The sequence below is a fragment of the Aquila chrysaetos genome, chromosome 22, assembly GCF_900496995.4.
Source record: "Aquila chrysaetos chrysaetos chromosome 22, bAquChr1.4, whole genome shotgun sequence".
In the NCBI taxonomy this organism is placed as follows: domain Eukaryota; kingdom Metazoa; phylum Chordata; class Aves; order Accipitriformes; family Accipitridae; genus Aquila; species Aquila chrysaetos.
The window spans coordinates 13,468,044-13,494,372 of record NC_044025.1 but is presented as its reverse complement, the minus strand read 5'-3'; the positions used below and the strand labels follow the sequence as shown (position 1 = coordinate 13,494,372).

Genomic DNA, 26,329 nt, shown 5'->3' with positions numbered 1-26,329 from the left:
AGGGACAGCCCAGGCAACTTTGCACGGGGTGATTTAGCCTCCCACGTTGTGTGTTGCTCCGTGTAGAAATGTTCTCTGTGCATCAGCCGTGCCTGCTCTGCAGGTCTAACTGAGCTCAAGGGCTGCTGTTCCTGTTCCTCAACACTAAGTGTGCACAGCACAAATGTGACAAGCCCCGCTAGCAGCTTTGACATCTCCAGCAGCAGAAAGGACCGGTAAATTTGCCTCAGAAGAGCTCACGGTCTCATTTGCCAAGCCTAGTGCCTGGTTCACTCTCTCAGTGGAAAGCAAATAGAAAAATCATTTTCGCAGTGCCCAGCAATGTTTATCTTCCAGGTTGGCTGGCCTGCGGTGACACTAGTGTCCCCAGAGCTTCTGAACTTAATCATTTCCAGTTGCTGCTTGCCTGCTTGAAGTGGTCCTAGTCCACCCTCCAGTGTGTTCTTCCTGCCAGTCACTATGGGAACAGCAATCAAAGCTTATATTTATGGCTCTGTAGATGTCCAAGGTCACAGAGCACAGGTCTAGTGGGAACAATTAAAACAGGCCTGTCCAGTTATATCTCTTTAAGCTCTCCCCACATTATACCTCTAACTAGAGCAGTAAAGTTAAAGCAGCATGACTGTCAGGATGTGACTGCTTTATAAAAGATACCCTTTAGAGGAGATAAAGATACTCTGTATACTGTCATCTGTAGAAGCATATTAGGAGTGTAGTCAGCATCACTGGATAAAACCTGCCCCCAGGTTTCTCTCAGCATCCCCGCTGCCGGAGCTGCGCCCTGCAGCCCCGGGCAGGCATTCCCAGCTCTGCAGGCTGCGGAAAGGCAGGTCACACCTCGTCCACCACGAATGCTGCTGGGATGGAGTTGTCTGAACTCTTTTGAAGTGGCAGAGTGTGTTTATACTGGCCTGGGGGGTTGTGTGGTTTCAGTGGTTTTGCCCTGGCTACTCCGTTAGTGTCATCACCTATAAACTAAAAATTGCAAATGTTCCTTTTTAGGGTGACAGCAAATGTTGTTTATACCTGGTGACTTGCTCTATAGCAGTACGCAGGAAAAAAGAGGGCTGTGGGAATCATTGGGGTAAGATGGAGGGAAGAGCTGCAGTGAATTTAATAATATGTGAGGGACAGAAAAGTAATTCTTTGGCAATTTCCAAGTTTTGTAAAAGGCAGCTGTCTCCCTCTCCCCTCCTGTTTAAGTCAGAGTCGGGTTCTATTGAGAGACCTGTGTGATGGGACTCATGATCCCATTGTCCGTGTTTTATTGAGTCCGGGGATGAAATAGGTTCCTTCCCTTAGGCGTTAATGTGGTATGTTAGGTAAGAATGAAAATCATTTAGGCCAGAGAATCCAGCAACAGATACTACTTGAAGATAAGATACAGTTACCTCCTTCACATGCAATGGGCACAGGAAGGTGCAACACCAGAATTTTAAAAACAGGCCAGCAGGCATGTAAACATCTTTACAAATCTCCAGTCTTTTTTAATGGTCCTGTTATTTTAAACATATTCCCTTCCAATTCACAGCTAATTGAGTTTGGGTAACCAGAGCGTGTTTGGCTAATATTTTCTTACATAGGATTAGTTCCTAAATGCTGTAGATGAAACGAGTTCTTACTGTGCATAATGCTGTGTAGACAGTGAAAGAGATAATCCTTGCACCTAACTGTGTCCCGAGCAAACAAGAAAAGACAAAAGGAGACCAGGCACAGCCTGGTGGTGTGCAGCAGTGCAGGGGCTGAGGCAGGAGAAAACCCAGGTTGACTCCCAGGCCATTGCCTCTCCACCACTTCTAAATTGCTTTGAAAAACAAATATTCACTGCCACAATAAACTGGCATGCTGGGATGTTGCATGGACATGGAATGCGTTTTAGAACAGCAGCTCAAAAACCGCAGAAGTTTCCATTTTGAAGCTTTGGGCTCGCAATATTAAACACTTCCCTGGCACGTTGATGTACAGCCATGGGTTGGGGGTTGTTGTTCTTCACCCTCCTAAATCGCAGCCAAATCTTGGTGAATGTTGGTGACAACTTGAATCGTTGCATTTTGATATCTGGGCAACCTTGAAGTCTAATCGTGAAAAATGAAAGGAAACATTGAAAAAATCTGTGTCATTAATGTTGAGAACATTCCTTATCCGTCTTGGAAAGGGGGGACAGGAGATAACCAGCTTCGAGTGCCTCCTCCCTACTGAGGAATTTCTCCAAAGGAAATTTTCTACTGTATTTCTCTGATACAGATATGTAGATTCTCTGACCTCTATATGGCAGGCTTGATATTCAATGTCAAAACCAGTGATCTCTTAGGTTGACTTATTCCAGTGTTTTATCCCAGCAGTGATATCCCAGTGGGTAACGTTAGCAAGTGGATAGTGGTACCGGTTTGGACTGGAAGGTCCAGTGTTGAACATGGGTACTCAGCACGGTGCGTGGACGTGATACAAATTTCCTCATTTCCTTGGGGCCACAAAGCGAGGACTGGATTCACTATTCTGGAACTGGAATTAACCACTCCTGGTTGCTGGGACATGGGGTTATTAGAAGGAATGCTGAATTTTGGTGTTCCCAGTGCTAGGGGTGTGACAGGCCAGCCTTAGCATGTAGCACTTCTCTGTCAATGGGGAGCAGGGGACATTTGGAAACCTGGCAGAGTGGCAGCTTAGAATGGTAGAAATCAAGACATCTCTCATACCTTTTGCTTCGAAGAACAGTAACACACCAGCATTTTAAAGAGAAGGGAAGAAACATGCCCTAACTCCCACCCTGCCTGGCTCGGTGGTGGCTTTGGTTACTGACACAGATGAAGACCATGGTAGTAATTTTGCCTGGGAAGGTTTTAGCAGTGGTGGCTACCCACAGAAAATTGTCCAGATTCCACATGCACTGGAGGAACCTAAACAGAGTTAAGTTCTTGCCTGTTTTATTTTCCCTTCTTCTACCTACCAAGCAGACAATCAATATATAGTGTTAACATGGCTGCTGAGAGGTACCATGAGGGCACAGGCAGTTCAGAAAAAGCAAGGAATTCCAGGAAAAAAAAATTATACCTTGCAGCTTTGATTGTTGTTGGTTTTGAAGACCGTAAAATAACCACAATTATTTTTTTCTCTTGCAATGTTTATTCATTGTTATTATTTTGTTTAGCCATGCAAAAAAGAATTAAGGTTGATTTTAAGGTCCAATTTCCTTTCCCGTGTTATGTTCCCAAGGTAACTCTATTGACTTCTTTTAAAGGCAATACTTGGGAAGTCAGTGGGTTACCTCTGTGTACCTGGGGGCATTCCCACCACACAAGACCATCTGGTGAAGTTCCATGTGGAGGTAATGGCTCAGGGCCGTGCTCTGCAGCGGAGGTGGCAGTCTGCTATGAGAAAGTTTTCAGACGAGTTGGCTTGGGTACTAGGAGAAGTCAGCAGTGAAGAGCTGCCTGTATCACTTTGCTGTGTTGGGGGGAATTACTCCTCCTGGGCTGTGCTGAGCCATCCCCACCGCTGCTATACTGCAGTAAACCCAGGGAGCACTGAATGCGCTTGCACGTGGACACAAAGGCAGTTCATCACAGGGCTGGAAATTGAATTCCAGTGCTTCAGCCACAAAGCCAGTCCTCCTAGCTGCCTGCCTCTCTTTTTAAAATCAAAATAAAATAGAGTAAAATGAAATGAAATTCCCAGCTAAAAACCTGTTCTAGGAAGTGGTTATGCCACTGACTGGTACGAGGGCTTTTCTGACATCAGTTCATTTTTTTTTTTAATCCATCTCATTTCACCTCCATTTGACCTCTTCCATTAGCAGCTGTAATTGTCCCTTTGTTATCTGCTAGAAAGTCATATAAGGGAGGTTATTACAGTCAGAATGCAGACTTGCCCAAGGAAGGATGGAAGGAACCTCATGGAAGTCAAGAAATGTTGAACATTTTCTCATTTTGCTGTGGTTGACCCAAGGAGCTGGAGAACAGATTTCGATACCTTAAAACAAACAAGGTCAACAACCTACAGTATGGATGCCAGCGACAGCACAGTGGCACAAATCAAATAGCATAAGCAGAGCCAAGGGAAGTCTTGAAACAAGCACCTGTGAGCAGCAGTGCTTCATAGCTCCCAGTTCCCACCAGTTCCAGGTAGAGCACGACAGGGATGTTGCTGCCCTACATAGAGGTGGGTCCATGCCAATATGTTCATCTCCCAGCATATGATAAATTGTCACCACTAGGCTCAGTCTCTCTCTCAGTTAAGAAAAATATCATTTAGCATATCTCTCTTGAAAGATTGCCAAACATTACCTTAAAACATATGTTTTACTCAGGAGTGATTATATGCAAAAGATAAACAGAAAACAGTTTCATTTTTAGCTGAAGATAAATTGATGCTAAGAATTTGCAAAACATCCTATTCCCAGAATTAAAGTAGTCCCTTTGGAGACAGCTCTATACTCTCTTTTTCAGCAAGTTGGGGTTTTTTTGCTTCCCAATCTCTTTCTCTCTCTGCTCCATTCCTCCCTCCACCACCCACACAATCCCTTTATTTTCTTCTCTGCACCATTTCCCAACGTATTTTCCTTTGCATATTTGAAAGCAAGAAATCAGTTGGAAATCTCAAATAGCTTTAAGATTTTCAGTTCTAGGCTATCAAAGAGCTTTGAGACTAACTTCTTCACATACTCCCCATCCCTCCCGTTTCCCAGCCGAACTCCTCAGCGCTGAAATGGCAGTGGCTCAGAACGGAGCACTGGGCCCTTCTCTGTGTTCTCAGCGGTCTTGCCTGTTCCTTGGCTTTGTCCTGGCGTTCCTCCAGAGAAGATGTGTTCGTTTTTCCTTTATTTGTATTCTCTATTGCACATTGTAAGTTGTACACAGGAAAATTTTCCAAATTGTCAAAATAGGTTACGAAGCAGTGCTAAAAAGGAGGGATGTAGAGAAATCTTACGTCAGTGGATGCTTATTAAAAATTGGCTGTCTTGTTAAAAGGCAGGTTTCAGTTCAGCTGGGTTTGATACAGGAATGAGCAACTGACTTCCAGGCTGGTTTATGCCAGAAATCAGACTAGACACTGGTTATCGCCCTATTCAGTGGTAGTATCCTGACCTAGACACCATCTTTTGTCATCCCTCTTTGCTATCCCAGCTTTAGCAAGTAGTAATAAGTGTGGGAAAAGTTAGGTCAAATTTAGCGATTGCCAGTGGTTTTGACCCTGTAAAAGGTATTTCTTCTCACTGGAGCCGAGTCCTACACCTCTGTGCATGGTCATAGTTGCTTGTACAAGGAAGTGTGCGTGCGCTTGTGATTAAGTGAGGCTGCTTTGTGTCTGCCAGGCAGCAGGGCAGGGAATTGTAGCTGGAAACAGGAATTGTGCCTTTAATCAGGGAGCAAGGCTGTGAACAAGTGCTCTGGAGGGTGAAACACTTCCCTAACCCCGAGCAGGAGCCCAGCACGTTTGAAAAGAGGATGGTGCAGCATTGTTGCATAATAATGGGCTGGATTTGAGGAGTTTGGATCATTTCTGTGGCCTTACGCAGGCAGACATACTGTATTGCAGGTGTAAATTGTGACTGTGAAAGAGGCCACAACTTTGGCATATGCATCCCTTTAGATTTACAATTTATGCGTATTTACCATTTTGTGAAGTATACTGCGGACAGCAAATGGTACATCTTCTGCATAAAATTAAAAGTAACTGAAAACCTGTTATATGCTCTATATAGCTCTGATCAGAGGGGGGAAAATTACTACAGATTTGTGGTTGACAAGCTTCAGAAAAGGTTCAACAGAGTGTGAAAATTGACATTTAGCAAATAGCAATTCAGCCTTCATTTTTTGTGAAGCTGCTTGAAATAAACTGCAGGTTTTAAACAAAATGTTTGGTCAGTTGTTATATTGGCTGTTGCTTGTCTCATTACTGCAGTTAATTAAAAGGGGGGACAAAAAGTCAAAGCCAGAGTCAATAGGTTTGTTAATAAAGATTTAATTCGTTGGAATCATTATAAATTGACTGTACAATGAATGGGTATGCCACAGGAGTATGAGTGTCTGAAGGTCTATAAGTGGGTTTTCAGAAATAGCCATCAGGTTGTAGCCAATTTGTCATGCTAAATAAGCTCTTCAAATCCACTTAGGCAAGTGTGTACATGTTTCCAAAGGGTATCACCACCAAGTATATGATGCATACAGACACACCCTTTTTTCCAGCAGGTTTTTTATTCTACCATTTTGAATCCTTTTTAGTTTTGTTATCTCTATATTTCTCATTGTAAGTGTCTTACTATTAAGTCCAACCTTTTTAGAAGGAATGGAATAAATCATTGAAGAAGAGAAAAAATAAATCATCACTGCAGAAAGCACTGTAGGCTGAACCGGTGCACTATCCACATGAGATTTTAATCTCCCTGACCCTTTTCCTTTATGTCTGACCAAACGGCAGGTAAAAATCCCATGACAGATAAGACTTCAAAAAGAACTTAAAAATGGAAATCTAGATCAACTTTCCTTCTCTCCGTAAAGCAGTTCTGATGTAGAAGACTGCATGCAAACTACTGATGATGATGAGTGCACTATTTGCATAGCACTGCACCCCTGCCAGTAATCCTGTCATTTGAGTACTTTAGGTTATCACAAGAAAGTGATTTCTCTGTCAGTGGTGACATGCTGGTCTGCTCATCAGGATTATTTAACACCCTGAAAAACAGAAGATTAAGATAAAAATTTTGTATGGTGCAGTCATCTTCCAAAGTGGAGTGGAATAGCAAGCCATGAAAGTAGTAGAGAGTTGGCCCAAACTGATCCGGTGGTCAACACACACATGAAAGTCACCCCAAAGTAGAGCACTGTATAACGTCTGTGTTAACAAATATTTTATGGGTTAATCTAGCAAGTTTTAGCTGACTCAAGTACCATCTTTCCATCAGGTTTTATAATTTTAGGCCAACTCAGGTGGCTTTTGTCCTTCTGCCACCATCCAGAAGCCAGTATAAACTTCAGGAGAAAGCCCATTTAAGCCTCAGCTGTTACCACCAGGCTACAGTATAGCTGTCCCTCTTCCCACTCCAGTGGCTCAGGTTTGCTGTGAAATTTGGTGGCCCCCCAGACCTACTTTGTGATGTGTTCATCTCCTCCGTGTTCCTGATGGCAGCACTTCGTTAGGCATTAGGTAGCAAGCAGTGTCAGTGGCCCCATTGAAGAGCTGCAACGCTTTGTTTCTATTTCTTTTTCTCCTCCCTGGCTTGGTGACAGTATGTCAAGATAATACGCAATCTTAGCTGCCTCTTCTGTAATTCTGCTTGAAAGGGTTTCTTCCAATTTATGCCTTTTAATTAGAAGCTTTCAACCTGTAATTAGAAACTTACACCAGCCCAACCTTTGTTTCTGAAAAATGCATTTGTGGTTTAGGCAATTATGGTAACATAAAAAGTAATTATTTTTCTCCACTTGTGAAATGAGTGCGCTCATTAATGCACCCAACAGGCGGAGGATTTTATTTTGTTTCGATTTGTTCTATTTTATTGCAATAAGTTACATAACGAGGTATAACAGACAAGCAAAAAAAAGGTTGTTTAGGTAGTAGATCGAGCATATTTAACTACCGAGTCTGTTACTTTGCTACGCTGGGAGTGCAGCGAAGCTGTGGTCAGCGGGAGCAGAGGCATGGCCTTGCTGGAGCTCCAAGCTCTCTGGTTAGCACACACAGCCACAAAGGAATTTCCAGACCATTACTTGACCAGTTTTGACCCAGACTATGTAACTTGTGACGAGAGACATTTGGTCGTCAGGTTTTTGTAATAAAAATAATTACAGGCTCTTAAGTTCCAGCTAGTGGCATCAATAGCAGCACTATGGCTTAGTTAGAGCTCAGCCTGCTCGATGATAATGTCATTTACTGTCCCACTTCTGCTCATGCCAGGAGAGAGGACATCTGTCCATTGGTTTTCCTCCAGCCAAAGCTGACTCTCTGCTCCTGTATTTTATAGTGTCTCATATGGCTGGTTCCTGGCAGAGATGATGTTAACATACAGGGCAACACTCTATGGGCTGAATCGTCTCAGTCCCACCTACAATTGCTATGGTTTTATTAATCATGCCCGTGCTCCCAGCTGATAACATCTCTCCCAAGAGGTGCACAGTGGCACTGTGCCTGCTCAGGATGCAGCCCCCGGCCACTCAGCATCTTTTTCTGGCCACAGCCAGGTGCTGTTACGTGGAGGTTTCCCACCACACGGCACAGTAATGACTCTGGGTGTTCCAGCTTATCAATTAAGGCTGAAAGATTGAGCACCGCAGGACGGAGGTAATCCTGCAGACAGCTCTCCGCTCGGGTCTGTCAGGCACAGTAGGGAATCAGAGCAAGACCAATCTGCTCACAACCCACCGGGTGAGGAGAGTGAAGTTGCAGTCATCTCTACACTTAAAATAGGAATAATTCATTTTGCATCCCTGAATCCCTTCCCTGGCCACTTAAACACATCATCTTCTTAAACCACATCTGTATTTACCACACATCATTTTCTACTACCTCCCAATTTCTATGATAATTTCCTTCCTTGATTTATAAGCAACAGAATTTTTTAATTATCCAGATGATTTTAATTTTCTCAGCCGTACCTCCACTTCATTAAACATTAATCTCGTACTTTTTTCTTTGACAATTTCTACCCTTCACAACTTCTCCAGTTCTTAATGAAACTAGATCTCAATAGTATTACACAGTACATTTTTCTCCCTAGATTAATTTGATATCTTCTGTTTGATCTCTGGTTTTGTCTTCTAAATACTATATTTGGCTTCTTGTAAACCATTCCAGAAATTACTTTAAAGTCCAAAAAAACCCCCCAAACCCTAAAACATTTAGGACAACTTTGCATAATTACATCTCCTTCAACAATTCCCATGCTGTAGGCAATCACAAAGAATTTACAATTGTATTTTGATTCGTCCATGTTTTTCTAGTTTTACTGCTTTTTAGTGCTCTGAATAAGCCTCAGCTAGTGCAAAGTGTACTGGAAGACTACAACAGGGGATTTGCAGCGTGCTGGGAGGAACTGCATGCTCGAACTTTTCCTTTTGCTGAGGAATGACATTTTTTTCAGAGGAAAATGAAAGCTGGTTCTCACCTGCTTAGTGCTGCAAGCCAGAACCGTACCTACAAACTCCTCTGGTTCCTCATTTGTCTAGACCCACTCAAATCTTCTTTGAATATTAGCTGAGCATCTTCCTAATGCTGGCTTTGACCTGCTTTGCAATGGTTTCAAACCGCTCCTGTTACTCAATTAGCCCTCCTCCCAGAGTTGTAGTCTCTGAAGAGACATTAAGATATTCCCATTATATGGTCAGGAGAGTGTTGTTTCAGCATGGACTCTGTTTAGAAAAAGTTCACTAAACACAGTACCTGTACCTCAAACTAGGTGAAAAACATATAAACTGGTTCATTTGGCACTAAGCTGAAGTTAGCAAAGCCAGCAGCAGATTTATTACACTTCTTGTGATTAAGCACTTCTTTTTGTATTGCAGCTGTAAGAGCTCTATTTTAAAAAAAAAAAAGAGAGAGAAAAGGAAAGTTGTAAAATGAGATTTAAGGCATTAGCATGAGATTGAATTAGCAGAGCTGAAGCAGGGAGAAATGGTCAGGACTTGATCGATGCAGCGCAGCAGGAGGGGAGGATGGAGCAAGCACACAGGTACCCACGAACGCACGCACACTCGCCCGTTCCTTCATCCGTCAGGGACTGCAGCACTTGCAGAGTCCAAGCAGGACTATTCGTGCAGCATGTTCACTAGGTTCCCTATTGAAGGAAATATTAAAGCTTATGAACAATGTTAAGCACAAGGGTATTTCGTATTATTTTCTCATCTCATTTTTCTCTTTCTCTTGCCTCAGCTTTGTACAAAATCTCTTTAGCATCTGTGTTGCCCAAATACAGAGAAGCAAAGCTGTTGCACCCCTGGCCATTTGAACCAGACTTATCTCTAGCTCAATTAGAAAACTGTAATTTCCAATAAAGCATCATTAGACCTCTGCTCTTGTCAGGTCTCTGACAGATTTAACTGGATTTTCCTTAGGAATTAACCATGGTTTGTGGATGATAGCTGAAAGAATTTTCATTCATTGTCCGCTTGATCATATTAGGAATTACATGAGGCTTTGGACCACCAGCCATAAAAATCTGTTTCAGAGTATGGCTGCACTGGAATTGTCACTTATTAGATTTGCAGCATAAACACTCGAAACCGTATAGTGACACACGCTCTCAAACTAAACAGTATTTACAGCGATAGGCAGGATTTACAATTGGATGGCATGATAATAATATATCCTTGTTTACTTCTGTAATTAATGTTCCTAAAGAAAATACCCTGGAAACCTTCCATAAGCATGATTCATTTCTGTTGATTGTGACTGTAATCAGATGTCCCTATTCAAACAGTAATTGGTGTGCTTCATTAAAATGTAATTGAAAACAAGATTTATGTCAATGCTAGGCAATAAATAACAGGGATACATATTTTCTTATTAGTGATGATCTGTTCTGTAAGCTCTCAGAGTACTTGCTGCTTTTGTACTGTGCCATGTGTGTCATATTTTGTCAAAATCATGATATCTTGGAAACAGACATTGTGCATTTTCACCTTTTGATTTTGACCTCTCACTCTGATCTACTGAGGCCAGCTCCCGTTTTTTTCTCTTTTCTGTTTTATATTAGGCTTACTGTTGTTGCCATACTTTAGCTTATTTTGTTCTCATGAAATGGCAGTACTTCCCAGTAGGAAGGAAATCTAGTGACAAAGGGTGGAGCTCAGGGCAGAGCCTTTTGCTCTTTGGGAGATGACAAGACATTGCTTGAACTTAAGATAAGTTGAGGTTTTCACCAGGTGAGTCCAGACCCAACCCGTTGTTCCTTCTTCCAAACTTTTTCTGTTTCAATACAAGCAAAGATAAGACAAATGAAGAAAAAAGGTTTAAGAGCATTCTAGAAATAGAAATTAAGCATGGTTTCTTTGCAATTCTGTAAAAGCTAATTAACTTCCAGTTAATAGGGAGAAAAATATTGTGTTTTCTTCTATGAATAGATGTATATAAGAGAACACACAAATAATGGAGTCAGAAGGATAAGTCTCTGTGAATGGGTGATCCCATTGATTTCATTGAAACAAGGGAGTTAAAACTGAAAACAAATTTCAGCCTGAGATACTGGTTCATTACCAGCAAATTGATGGAGCTCTACGTTTACTTGCTAGCATAATTTACCAATTGTATGAGATGTAAGCAGGCACAGTGGTAACATTGGCTAATTTTATGCTCAACGTGAAATCTTATAGCTGGTCAGATGGATACCATAAGAAATAATTAAAGTCATTAGAAATAATGGGCTACAGCTGCAGTAATACATGCTATATTCTCAGTCCAGAGGTTTCTAAGCAAAATTAAATTAACTCATGTTACCACACTGCTGCATCATATGCTACTCACCTCCTGAGAGTAAACTTCTCTTTCCATTTCCATGCTGCAAGCAAAGTTTGTGCCCCACACAGAAAAATCCCGTTGGGGACGAGAAAATCTGAAGCTTGAGGCCATTCCTTCTAAAAAAAAAAAGTAATAAAAATTTAAAAGTGGCAGCAATAGGTCCCCAGCTCACATTAACTCCTTTCACATGTTGAGGATCATCCCTCTGCTGTGCTGCAGCCTTTGGTACCAGCCATGAATTGCAAGTCCTGTTTGCATCAATGCTGGACCCGGGCAAATATTTCCCCCCCCCTGAACTATATGCATTAAACTTTATTTTTTTAAGGAAATTATGTCCACTTTATTGGAAGCACGTCAGCAGCCCCTAGCTGCTGGTGGTACTGCCTTCGCATCTATAATATCCTCTCTTCTCCCCAAATTCAAAAGGCTGTTCATAATAGTAAGGAAAACGACACATTATCCTGGAGGGGGTAAGGAGAGGGACATGAAGGAAATGTCATCCATGGTACTGGAGTGATTAATGTGACTGTTTATGATGAAGGAAATGAAAACTAGAAATCTGGGTAAGTAATGATCTTTCCAAGAGAATGACTTTCACTGAAACCTCAATACAAACTCATATGCTGACCTCCTTTAAATTATTGCTGAAGTTTTCAAAGCAAAGCAGGGATGGCACTGAAAATTTTGCTCCCTCGTTGATTCCCAGGAGCACAGAATTTCCATCGATAGTAGGAGAGGGGTTCACTGCGAGATGCAGACATGCCGTCACCTGTCTTTAAAATGTGAGATGCTTCGGTGATAGGTTTGAGTAAAAGGGCTTAAGAGGCACATTTAGCACTGTCCATTAAGCATGGTGAGCTGGAGAAAGGCTTCCCCTGCATACATCATCTTGCACATTGATATGCAGGCTGAGTGTGCTCAGTGGGAGGAACAAGACTTAACAGTATTTTTGATGAAGGGAAGAGCCTAATATTGCAGCTTTGGAAAGATCAGTTATCCATCTGCCAGCCATCTATCTTTGGCTACGGTACTTACCTGGCCTCCGTTATTACAGTATGTAACCACTTCACAACCACTAATATATTTATCTTTTCATCCTCCCTGTGGAGTTGGGAAGTGCTATTACCTCTGTTGCAGAACTAAGAACTGAGATTAAGGGTCAGATTTGTTATGGCGTTTAGGTGCTCAATGGGATTTTTAAAAGTACCTAACACCCGTTGTAATGAGTGGAACCTGGGTACTTTGATAGTTCTGAAAATCCTGTTACTTGTGTCTTTTCTTTTAAAATTTGGGACTTACATAACACCCTGGGATCCATAGGAGAGGTTCCCATGTTGTGGGTCATCACCCAGACAGGAGACTGTCTCTTCGTCCACCTACTAGGAGACTGTAGGTGGGACAGGAGCAATTTTATGGCTATAGTTTATCTCGGTCCTGAATTCAGCAAGCTGTAACTCTGCTTGCCCAGCTCTGTGAGAGAGGTCAGAATCCGGTCCTGGAAATATTGGAACAAAAATAAGCAGCACCCATGGTCAATAAAAAGGGCTTATGTGCCAATTGCTGGGATGGAAAATTCAAGAGCAGGAGCAAATAATGAAACAATCTATATTCATGCAGCCACCTTTCCAGCCTACTGCTGTAAGTACGGTCTTACACCTAACCAGGAGATGTGAATCCTGCTGAAAGCTCCAGAGTATCACACTGGAAAACAAATGTTGATTTTGAACAAATTATCTGTTCTTTGCTAAATCATTTTCTTTTGTTATTAGTCTCCAAATTGGTTCTGCTCTGGAAGACAGAATTAGGTTTAAAAGCAGAGTGTCTCTTAAACACTTGCTTCAAATGAAAGTATTCAGTAAACATTACTCAAACCCCCTAGAGCATAAACTCCTCAACTGCTTTCTCTGGCTTTGCATAGATTTTTCAGCTCCTGGTTTAAAGACAGGTGTCTCAGGGATTCATTCAGGATATCGGAAAATAATCAAATTAAATCCCTTACAATCATATGACCCTCAAATGCGAAGGAAAATGTTATTAAGACCTTTCTGTCCTCATTTACAGTAGCATAAATTGGGACAAAAGTCCCATGCAAACAGATAGAGTTACACCATATCGAACATGTAGGAGAGAGGAAAGGCAGACTCCAAACCCACGGCACAAGTACAAAACCATGTGGGCTGCAAGCCCAAGTTTCTCATCATTGGAAGAGCTGCACTTTGCTGTTATAGTACTTGCACTCATTTCCATAGTTTTAAGGTTCTTTAAAAAACCCCTGGGCTTCAAAAAGATATTTTTAACATTAAAGGAACGGGGTTTGGTTAATTCAGCATGTCAGCAAGATTGCAGCTGTCTGAGCTAGTGATTTAGGATGACAGAGTGGGGGTCAGCTCAGCTAACTTTAAAAAACACATGGTGCTGCGGGGAGCGGGGTGGGTTACGGAGCAGCAGCAAAGCCCCAGCGTTGTGTGCTTGTCCCACCTTACGCCATGGACTACTGGGAGGTGGTCGAGAGGGTCCTCTGTGCCTCCATGAGGCAAGAAGCTTTGCAGGGATTAGGATGTGTCTAATTGCGTGGGGTTTCATCACTGTTTGTAAGATGCTGTTATCCTGCCTGTAGGTTTTCATTGGGTGGAGGAGGGAGAACAACTCGGTCACTTTGTTAGATAGGAAAACAGAATAAAACTTTGGGACAATGTTATCTGATAGACTCCCAGGTACCTGGTAGCTTGTTCAAAGCATGAATTTAACTTGGTTTGATGTTACGGGGACCTGTGTGCGCAGGGGAAGATACGCAAGGAGAAGGTCCCTCTTGATCCCCCCCACCATGGGAAGACATTCACTCATTTCCCAGCTCTCCACCGTTTCCAGCAAAGCACTGGTGTGGGACTGGGAGGCTGCTCAGGTACAGGGCAGGAATTGAGAGCTGCTGCTGCTGCAAATGAGTGCATTTGCACTCTGGTGTCTGAACGCTGTTTTGTACTTACAAGATTTATTTCTCAGTGGGCAGAAGAGCTACAAGATTAACAGATGAACAAATATACTGAGACAGCCAAGACATCAAAGAAATTGAAGAGTCACTAAGATGCTGGAGAGCTGAAGAGTCACCTGGCCATGGTTCTTAGGAATTATTTTATCCTGAGATTAGCTCAGCTGTCTTGGGGTTTGGACACATCCTCTGGTGAATTTAGCCACAGTGACTTAAGACATTACTGGCCTCAGCTCTCTGCTTCTCCTCTGGAGGATCCTGCCTCTTGACTGGAGGCAGCAGGAAGGTATATGTGCTTGCATCCCAGCCACTGCAGCTCAGGTCCTGGGGGCTTAGTGCAAGCAGACTGTCCTTCATTTTTCGGGGTAGATACCAGCTTATGAGCTGCACCACCAAGGATGAGAGCGTACTGTAACCCTGGGCAGAAATCTCCAGGGAGAATGTGGGGCACACAGCGTGTTAAGCCACCGTAATGAAAGCCACCAGAGCGCATGTGCCAGAGCCCTAGGGCTGTGCGCTGTGGTTATTTTTACCATAAAGAAATTCTAAAAGATATTGGAAAGGCAGTTATTGCGATTGGAAGGTCAGAGGAAATCATATGCCAGGTAGCACTTTTAATGTCAATCATTCTTTGCAAGCTTTTTCTCCTCCATGCAATCTGCAATTCAATCAGGGAAAAAAAAAGGGAGTAGCACTAGTCTTAACCTTAGGTTCCTTGTACAGGAACCAGCCAAGGGGTGATACCAGTGGAGGGATCAGAAGAAGGTTTATGTAAGATGTAGCTTCCCTGCAGAGAGCAAACAAAAAGCAGCTCAGAAAGATTGTGCAGAGGCTGCTGACCATGAGACCATGCTCATTCCTCGGGCTGTGTATGCCTCAGTTCTTCCCTGAAATGTAGATTTAGTTGAGTCGGCTAGGAAATTATGGATGAGTTCGGGGTCTTGAGGGAAAGGTATTCGAAAAGCAGCAATATGAAGACACCAACAAGAGGGAAGGTCGTAACTTGAAAAGTGCCACACAGAGGGAACCTTGCCTTTGCTTTATTGAACTGTTGGCTGCAATAAATACAGCTGAATTCCCTCAGTCTCCTGTAATGTTGTCTCAGTACCAGCAGGAGTCCATTTAAGAACACACTTACTTGCACAAATGATTACATATGAAGAGCAGAGAAACAGCTGAAGTGCCACTGCAGTAACGCAAGCACATCCTAAAAGCTGCCCAAGTAAGCTTGGTGGTTGTGTGCTGCCCTGTGCTTTGGTTTTGTCAGTGCTGCCTGCCCAAAGCAGTCTAAGCAGAGGGCTTTCTGTTCCAGTCCGCCTGCCTGCTTCACCTGGGGAGATCATAGTCTAGATTTTGTGACGGTACAGTAAATAAATGGTGATAAAATCAACTAAGAGGATATTCCCAAAGAGGGAGAATTGGTTTTTATTATCATTTTCAATACAGAAAGTAATAAGAGCCTGTATTATAAAGAAGAGAAGAGACAAGTATAATACAAGAACTATGAATGGATAATCAGCAAGGAAGACTGAACCTTGCACTTCCACATCTTACAGCATTAACCCCAATTGCCTGAACTAAAAGGTTTGGCTGTGTTAGTGCTATAACAGGGTTGTCAGATCCCTGTGTGGTGTATCCATGGTTAGGAGGGGTTGAAGCACTGCAGAGGGGGCCATGGCTGTGAGCAGTGGGATGTGAGCGTAGGACTGGAGGCCAGGAATTTGGGGGTCTTCAGCCTGGTTGTTTTCATGGGTATCCTTATGTCCTTAAACCCTTCCAGACCTCACATTATAGGGAGTCAGGAGAACTAATTTGTTCCTACTTGAAAAGTGGTTTGAGGAAGAAAAGTGCTTGCACTCTCTGTGTAGGTATACTGCTTTGCTAATATCCCCCATTAGCACTGATTAGGTAGAAATCTGAACTTGCATATGAGCAAGCTGATCATGGGGGAAACCTTATTGCACCTTGCATCTTGACCCAGCGTAGCAGAGTTGATACGAAATCTTAGCAGACGGGATTTGTGATGTGTTTTACCACATTGTGCATGAATTCTTCCCACTGACCAAACCAGGCGTGGATCTGACCATCAGCAGGTCCTAAGGTGCCGTGCAATGGGCAGTCAGGCTGTGCAAGACGACAGCCTGAGACTGAGCGGGAATATTCAATGCACCGTGCTCTGTAACTCCCCTTTCTGTTACAGACTGGAGTCGCCTACGCGCGCGCTGGTGATGGAGGCTCCAAAAGGCATCGAGATCAACGCCGAGGCCGGCAGCTTGAAAGCCACGTGCAGGACAGAGCTCAAGCTGGAGTCCAAAGACGGAGAGGTAAGCGAAGGACGTCAAGCGCGGCAGCAAAAACGAACCAAGCCACAGATCGCCTGCAGATTTGTAACCTTCTGAGTCACCGAGATGCTGCATTTGAAAGACTGGTGTGAAAGCACTGGTGCAGCAGGCCTTCCTAGCTTAGTTTCTGCTAGCAGTGATTGAACAAATCATATGCAAACGAGACTCACTCTGTGGCAAAGGCTGGCTGATTCATTATTTTTAAAGTGCTTGGATAATAGCATCTGTTGTTCAAGCAGATTTATGTGGCTGTAAAATACACAGTGCTCCTAAATTCTTTGTTTCCTTGTCACTTTAAAACAAGATTTACTTGGCCAACATAATTAAATCTTTTATCATACATTTTACTATAAGAAGAGCTTAATTCATTGGCATTGATCTGAAAAGCTTTTGTAGCTGATGTTTTCATTTTGGAAAGAAAGGGAACATTAGAAGACACAGGTTGTTGCCCTGGGGAAACTTCCAAAGGGGGAGAGAGAATAACTAAAACTGGTAACACAGAACAAAAGTAAAATAGGTGTTGAGTTAAGCCTCTTCTGGTGTCTCAAAAATACATGGGCACGTGGTCCTCATCCCCTCCTCCTGCCACAACGATGGAAGACACCGAAGGACGTGACTGAGGAGCTCCTGCTGGGGAACCCACCGAGAGCCTTGGCAGGAGGAGCTTCCCATTGAACGCAAACCTCCCGGCATCAGGGCCCCAACAGAAGCTAATGTTTTCCTGTCTTAGTGTCAGGTGTAATAAATACAATGGGATTTTTATTGCAATTCCTGTGATTTCTAAACATTTGCATTTTAAGACATTCCGAACCCAGACCACAGGTGTTAACAAAAAAAATCTCAAAAGTACAAAAGAAAACCCTACCTAAAATACTACAATTTAAATCCAAGGCATTTCAGTACTGCAAGCAGTTGCCTTAATGTTTTTAACAGTAAGTTGCTTTTAAAATGCATATATTGACCTGTCTCTGGAGAACAGATGGTTGGATACTAAAACTGGAGACTCTTACTGTAACTGCAAGATAAGAGCAAATACCGTCAGTCGCCCTGTAATATTCTGGTGTGCAGGTTATCTTACTGTGCTCTTCTCAGTGATGTTAGAGCACTCCCCTGTAGCTGCCATGTGTCTAAGAGCTGCCACATGTTCACTTTTATGTTCTGTTTTATAAGGAGAAATTCAGGTCTGTTACAGCATTTAAGTTATTTTTAATATACATAAAAGTGTTACACGTATACATAAAATATACATAAAAGTCAGTGCTGTGAGCCTGCAAGCATAACTGGCAATGGGATCACAGTGCCAGAAGTCCCAGTGGAGGAGCGGAGTCGTTGTGTGGACGTGAACCATACACGCTCCCCACCTAGCAGTGGGGTACCTCTGGTTGGGTTAACCCGAACACAGAGGTGCCGAGGAAGCTATGAACCAAGAAGACACGGTGGGTAGGTTAGCAGAAACAAACTGGAGGTCTTAGGTGGCTCATGATAAAGGCAGATAATATGCTCACCCAGATTTGTATCTGACCTTCCCATCCTAATACACTTGCCTACCCAGTTTGTGTATCAGCTGAGTTGTCCGAAGGAAGCTTCTTTAAACACAAGATCAAAAATAACAGCTCTCCACTAATTCTCTCTCTTTTTCTCTCTTTCCCCACCTCCGACTTCAGATAACGTTGAATTCTGCAAAAATCAAACTACCTAACTTGCCTCAAGGATCTTCCTCTTCTGCAGGGTCCAGGCAAAAAATCTACGAGCTCTGTGTGTGTCCCAATGGGAGGTTATTTCTGTCTCAGGCAGGCACTAGCTCGACCTGCCAGATAAATACAAGCGTCTGCTTTTGAGAGACAATTTGCAGTGGGGCATCGCAGGCAGCACAAAAGCCAGTTCTGGTCTCACAGATTGCAGCTGCCAACTATTTTTATTAGAACACAGAAAGCCTATCAAAGACTTTTTTTGTGTGTGCGCGCGCGTGTGTGTGAATATATATATAAAAATATATATATAAAATATATATATCCTCTGTGTAAAATGATGTTTCAGTACAAGGAATCCCAGGGTGACCCTGTTACATTTGTGTAGCATTTCTTTTTCCCACACCAAAATTTACTGGTACAATCTGCTGAATTGGATTTGATGCTCCCCTGGACCCTTCTGTATTAATATAGTCTAATGATCACCCCTTGGTTTTGATCATGTTCTCAGAGCATTGGGGTTGCTGGCTGGGCAAGACCCTGGAACCAATGTAGACCCACCAACATACAAAGGGGAGAGAAGCCTCTCTGATTATTTTTGCACCATTAAATCAGTGGCATGAAAAAAAAGAAAAAAAAACCAAAAAAACCAACAAAACAGCGAGATGTGCTGTACTGATCACCTAAGAGTGATCCAAGATACCTAAGGTTAAATTAACACTCTTTCATTTTCACCTGAAGCACAGCTCCCTGATGGGAGAGATGGATTGCGCTTGGCCAGTAGAAAAGTCCAGATCTTCTTGCTGGAATAATCGTGTATTTTTCTGAAGGGGTTTGAGACTTGCCTGTGCATGGGCAAGGATGCCTTGTGCTATTCAGATGTGACACATCAGCTCTAACCCTAACCTAAAGTCATCTCTGTGCTAACAAAACTGGCATTGCATTCAGTTCTTGGAAGGAAAAAAGTTGTGAAAGTTGGACTAAATAGAAAAATCTTGAACCTCCTTAGTTAACAGGTGTCTTGGATCACCCTACACACTCTCCATTAGCACCTTTAACTTTGAAAAGATTTGGTGTGAAGGTGTGAAGATTTAAGATTTGGACAATGCTTATCAATACCTACAGAAACAGAGAAAATTACCTATTCTACCCATAGAAACAGAGAAATTCACACAAATTACGTGTGTAATGTAGATGCTATGCCAGAATTTTTGTCATCTTTCTTTTCAGGATACACAGTCCCAGGTCACTTAGATTTGGTGGAGACTGCAAATATCAGAGATGCTGACAAAGAAACAGACTTTTTTAAGGATTTATAAAGATTGTGACAAAGCCAGATTACTGGAAAGCAAGGGTTTTGGATGCTGGTTCCTCTAGAATCTGAGCCCCAAAAACTCAGTGGTTGAATCTTCTCATGGTTGCATTTTTCCTTATTTTAAAGTCTAGAGTCATTTACGGGCAGGATAAAACACAAAATCTGATCTGGTAATGTTACGTCCACTGTTCAAGTTTTGAAAAATAACAAGAAAAGCCCAGATCATTGAATTCTGACCCATAATTGCATCCACATGCATATAAAAATCCTTGAAAAAAAAAAATACCAATTACGGCAAAAGTATCCAAGTCACAGTAAATCTCACGAGGACAGCAAGGTTTCTAAGCCACTGAGATACTTTTGAAAATATTACCTCACGTGCAAATATGACAGATCTGTGCCCATCCCTAGTGATATCTAAGCAAGGCTGGTATTCTTCAAGCAATCTTCAAGATAAAATGTAGCTGACAGAAATCTTTACAAATAATTTAGCCCATTCCTTTTTTACAGATTTCCACATATTTTCTTGTGGTCTGGAGAGTACCAGGGTTTGATTTTATTTTTTTTCTTAAATGAACAATTCTGGCTTAATCCAAAACTGACTGGACTCAAAGGAAAGATTTCTATGGAGTTTAGATTAGATGTGTTGCTGCCTAACAAAGCAGCACTTCCATAAAATTTATTCCTGAAAGAGGATTTAATGATCTATTTTTATTTCAGTAATGCTTTCCGATTAATTAACGAATTCAAACTATTTGTTAATGAATGATTCCTGTAATTATTATGTCTTGAGTCAACATTTGAATGCAAAGGGTCACCCAGGATAACAATTGTATTGGGACACAGGACTATACCATCTCTGTTCAAAGAGGGGAATTGTGCCTATGCCTTAAGTCAATGCACTCAGCAAGGAGAAGCACATCATATTTATCTTGTTATTAAAACTAGTTTATTTGGGGGGGAGGGGCAGGAGGGTGTCTTGGGAACTGGTTGTGCAAATTAAAACAGATATTAATGAAATGCATTAAGACTGTAGGGGCACCTAGAGTGATACAGACTTTTTTTTTACCATTTTAAATATAGCAAAATACTGTGTACGTTACCTCTGGGACCACAACTGAAGTCCCGTTCATAGTCCTACATTTACTGCAGAATTTTTTTTTCCCTGTTTCATTTAATACCAATCACAAACCTTATAGCAAGCACGGCCCAGCTCATAAACAAATCCCATCTGAGCAGTTGTGAAGACACGTGCTGCAGGAAGAGTACCCTGTACAGAAAACGAGTCACATTAACTTTTCCGTCCCTGAGAGTATTAATGTCGGTGAGAAAGGCAAGGACTGACCCAGCAGGGATGCTGCATCCATTTCCATGCTCTGCTCCCAAGAGGCCGGTGGCTCAGTCCTCATCCCAGCGCACCCTTTGGCTGCTCTGCTGAGGATTTCCGTCCCAGCAAATTAATTTTGAGTGGCTGGTCTTCTCAGCTGGGGTCTTGGATGAGGTTATCACCTTCTCATATCACGAAGGCCGTGAAACTGCTTAAGGGCATTCAGCGATTTATTTTGGTATGAATTTCCACGGGGGAGCTGTTAGGGAACAACCTTACACATCTGTGCCATCCCTGCAGATGCTTCTCTGAGGTGAACAAAGGGTACCTGAATTATGTCTACACAAAGGAATTCTAGTTGCTTCAATGCATTTTACAATCCTGTTTCCATCTTAAGCATAAACTTATATGTTGTGTTGAAAGACGAGGAATTGTTGCTAGAAAGATTGAACCCTTATAGAGACTTGTAAATCATCTGAGCCCCACTTGACTTTTAAGACAGCAGTTTAGATGATGCTGCCTGCGCTTGTGTTGGCCACATGATTAGTCCCCTGCTGTTCAGTGAGTGGCAAACCAGAGCAAACAGGACTGCGTGTCCAAGATCCTAGGGGGGGGAAAAGAGCATTTTGTTTAAAAAGCAGCACGCAGACACATCCAGCTATCTCGTACTTTGTTGTTGGGGGCTGTTGCGGAGTGACTGACTCACCTGTTGGACAAGACAAACGCACGAGAGTCCATTTTCCTCCTGCCTTGCCCAGAAATCCCTCACAGTTGCTGTACCTGTACGGGTTGGTTCTCCCTGAGTCCATTTAAATTAGAGCCTCCCTGGCTGGAATTTCACGCGTATGCTCTACCTGCCATCGATAAAATGCCAAAAACGAAGAAGGGTTTGTGTATTTCTTTGTGAATCGGGCCTGCAGTTTAGTTCAATTGAGCATTTGCTTTTGGGGGACATGGCATTTATCTCAAACCAGAGTTTAGTTTTACCTCCCAACACTAAGGCAAAGCTGGGGTGGATGGTGAATTGATTTCTACTGAGCTCAGTGGAAGAGATGCCGATGACTTCGTGGCCTGAGCTGGGACAGGAGCTGGACAGGTGACAGTTCAGGGCACCGAGGGCAGTGGAAACACTGCCAGCCCTTGGGGTGGCTGCGGGACCGAACCCTGACTCGGCACTGCGTGCAGCTCTGCATTGCAGCTGTGAGCACTAAAACCCCACTGAAATGCTCACCGAGGGACTGTGATACTAATGTCAATACACCTTAGGCAACCATGAATGCTGCAGGATTCAGAAATGAGTTTATGTATTGTAACTCTTAACTTCATAGGGCTTCAGGACTTTCTTAAATTTGCTTAAATGCGACACTTCAGTAAGCAGTCAGGAAAATGACTGTCAGTGCTCACCTGTACGCCAGTACCTTATCCGTATGTAGTGTATGATCCCTCTGCTGGCATAGGTGAGTTAGGATGTTTTTTCTAGAGCAAAAAGACTTTGCAATTAGCAAAAGCAGAGATCCTGATACTGACTATACAACTGTATCCATTCCCCAAGTTTCTTTGTGGTTTTTTGGGGGTTGGTTTTTTTTTCAGTTACACTTTTTGAAGTATGTTACCCAGTAGTCAGTGAAATGGGTAGCTTAAGAGTACAGAGAAATGTTAACACTAAAGGAAGTCATCAAAAGGGGAAGCCGGTAACGATGTATAAGCCCTCTCCTAGGTATACGTTTTTAGAAAACTAAGCATGTGCCACAGTGATTTGTATTTGGTTATCTCAGTCATGTGCTGTCAAACAGCTGTATTTTAAGAGGGGTTTTTTTTCTCCTTTAATCATAAATGTCACATTGCACAAACAAAAAAGTTTAAGGCATAAGCCTAAAAATACCATCTGCAATATACGGTATAGCAAAATGATGTCTAAATAAAAAAACCCTCCCCAGAAATTGCTCCAAGGTTAAAGAGAGATTCCTGTGAACTTGTGAAGATGTCAGGTTAGTTCACATCATACCTAGTTTGCAAATACAGATGTTCTTAAAGGAAGTTAGCTTTTGTTGTCATAAGATGCGCACACACATATATACACACACACACACTTACGTACACTTGTTTACAACAAAAGCCAATTTTCTTTTATTTGTTGTTATGGCTTTAAGTTTCACATTGCAAAAGAGAGTGGGACAAAGACCAAAGACTTACAGAAATTCATCCCTTTTCTGATTGCCCTCACGCCTGAAATGAGTTAACTTTAATGGTGCTTTTTTTGAACTGGGCAGGAAAAATACAGGTTTATCGTAAAGCTGCATTTGAGAGAGTAAAATGGCAGGAAGACTCTCACTTCGTTAATGGGCAGAAAAGGAAATAATGTCAAAAATCTTTAAGTGTGTGCAGAGGGCAAGGTTACCTGAAATGTGAAATGTGAAGAAATAGCCCAGAACGCTAAAAGACATCATCCTGGGCTGAAAGTATAAATAAACTGAGTAAATGCTACTGGCTGTTCACTTACCTGCACTCGAGCATTAGCAGATCAGGAACTCCAGTAGCTGCTCGGTGAAGAAGAGTAACTGTGCCATAATGATTTCATTTTAAAAGTGCGTACAGTAAAAACAAAAAAAGTTAGAGGCTGTGCTCTTTTTTCTTTTTTTTTTATGGCTGACATTTTAAATTTTGAAATGTCATCATCCAGAATTCACCCCAGCAAGCGCAGGGCATGTTCCTGCGAAGCTTTGCCAAGCACTGGATTGGTGCTTTTTGAATGTGAAAATACCAGCCTTTTTATTGCCATTGCTGTTGAGGAAGGCAATCCTGGCAACATTTCCATTTTCCCCATTTTAACCTTTTTCCTCAGTTCTGAAATTGCTGTGTAATATTTGGGTAGCTGGTGTCCTGCCACACAGGGGGCTGCATGCAGGTGGCCAGCAGCCCCTGAATCCCCATTGTATTACTTCTCTGCTCTCACATACCCCCAAAAAGCAAAACCTGCATGTAGCAGTGGCACTAAGGTGGAATTGGGGACTTTCAGGTAAATTCTGCATGGCAATGGCTGTGTTTTCACAGCTGATGTAGCCGAGTTCACAGCTGTGAGTGGAGCGCAGTTAAACACTGATGTGGCGCTGATGAGATTATTTAAGCAAGAGTGGAGTGAATTAAACGAGGCAGGTAGGAGGGAAAGGGAAGAAATGACGAGTGACATCACCCTAATCACAGTAATGCAGCAAACTTCTCTATCTGTTTACACGATTATACTTTAAATTAATAACATCCATTTTACTAAATATGGTAGCAATTATCCTTGATCTTTCATGGTGCACAGTGGAATTACTGTCACTGAAACCACTTACAGCTTGGGCTGTTCAAGATTGCTAGGGTGTTGTTTCCGTCCACAGTAACCACAGTGGCTTGGGGCTTCGATGGAAATTATAATAAATAGCTTGTATTTAGAAAGCTTTTAAGTCTGCTGTGATTGAGAAGCCCATGGTTATGCACATACAACCCTGAGGCTGTAGCATTTCAGACTCTCTTGTCCTACCACTTGAATTGTATTGTGCCCTTGTGAAAAGCGACACACTTTCTTTATACAGGAAAAGATGGATATTTAAAGCTGCAGGATTTTTATCCAAGGCGAAGAAGAAAATATAATCATAGGGCACCACCGAGATTTCCCATCCAAGTCACTTTAAACTAGAGGTGCGAGTCCCTTAAAAATTAATTTGCTACAAGTATAATTCCTGCAGGAAAGTTAACCCTGGTGTCACTCCCAGGAAATGTCTCACCTTATTACAGCTCAAAGCCACGCGGTAGCTGGGATTTTCTGCCACCAGTTGGTAGCGATGGGCTGCCTGTTCAGAGGAAGCCAGATTTCCTTTGAGGCAACTCATCTCCATGGACTGAGCTTTTCTTAGTTTTTAACCAGTATTAAAAAATAGGAAGGATATGTCCACTGTGAAGTGATATGTAATTGTATGTTTGTCTTGCATTTAGTTGGTTGAATCTTTCTGCCAGCAAGAGAAAATATCAGAAGGAGAAATAAATGTGTGCGAAAGTGTTACATTTACATTGTGCCCTGCTACCAAATGCTTCAGATAAAAAACATGCAGCCTTAGTTAAACAGTCTTTTCTTCTGAGATTAAAAAGGACTTTTTGGAGCCTTTCATCAGGTCCTACCCAAACGGAAAGTCTCACTTTTTCTAACATATTTGCCATTATTGGAATAGCCCATTGCAAAGCATAGGTCATGTGCATCTTTGCATGTAACAGGAATTTTAAATTGCATTGTACTCTCACATTTTTGCCCCATTCAAAAGGCTTAACCGCCGATAGGAGATAAAGCATTCCGAAGCCTGCTACTGCTAAATGCATTATCACTTTCTAAAGCAATGTAGTTTCTTTGGTCTTTTAAAAACTTCCTCATGACGGAGTCCTTGAAACATCTTGAGGCAGGCTCACACTGGAGAGCAAAAGAATAATTATTTGTGGGCGGTTCTATTTTTATCGAAGGCTGGATTGTAGTTGAAAAAATGTTGCTGTTAGAGTTTCTCCCACACTTACTTAGCTGCAAACACCACCACCCCCAACACTACGGCTAGATTTCGCTAGGGTAGCTGCCTTAGAGCAGGGAGTTAGCTCCTTCGCTAAACCAGAGCCTGATAATTTTGTCTTCATCTGGGTCCTCCTCGGGCTTGTGCGCTCGGTATCAGTGCTATTATTGACAGAATGGATAATGAAACACTTCAGCAGTATTAATGATTTTACAGATGATATGTATCTGCAGTCTGAGTCGTATAAATAATGCTGGTAGTTGTTGGTTGCTGTTCTAACAAGCCTTTGACCACCTTGAAAGCATTGGCAGTAACTCCATAAGGCGCAGCCGAGTAGCTCTTGAAGCCACCTCTGCCTTGTGCTGGTAATACCCGTACAGCATCCGAGGGGATGCCGCGGGGATGGTACCCCGGTATGCTGCCTCCACTCGGGAAGCCTGCGGGGTGGGGGAGGCTGGTGGGTGGCTTTGCCCTTTCTCGTTTATCTCCATCCCATTGCCGGGTCCTCTGCACTAGAAATAGCAGCAAGGCGTGATGCCCGCCTTGGGAGCCTGGGCTGGAGCAGTGCAACAGGGCCCTTCACAGCACGGGGGATTTGACTCTGTGGCTGGTGTAAATCAGGATTTGGTTCCGTTTAACTCGCTGGTAGCCTGAGGGTTTGGCCCTACAGGTTTAGCACCTTTTGTGAAAT

General features: G+C 42.6%; 1 protein-coding gene across 7 annotated transcripts in view; it reads left to right on the top strand.

Moving 5' to 3' along the window:
• Positions 1-23,510, top strand: part of SGCD (sarcoglycan delta) — a 352,116-nt gene extending 328,606 nt beyond the window's left edge. For all 7 annotated transcript variants that reach the window (XM_029997981.1, XM_029997977.1, XM_029997979.1 and 4 more), the window contains 2 exons: positions 16,635-16,758; positions 18,441-23,510. In XM_029997981.1, coding sequence (XP_029853841.1) covers positions 16,635-16,758; positions 18,441-18,614 — 298 coding nt within the window. In that variant the 3' untranslated portion in view covers positions 18,615-23,510. The remainder of the gene's footprint in view (positions 1-16,634; positions 16,759-18,440) is intronic.
• The last annotated feature ends 2,819 nt before the right edge of the window (positions 23,511-26,329 follow it).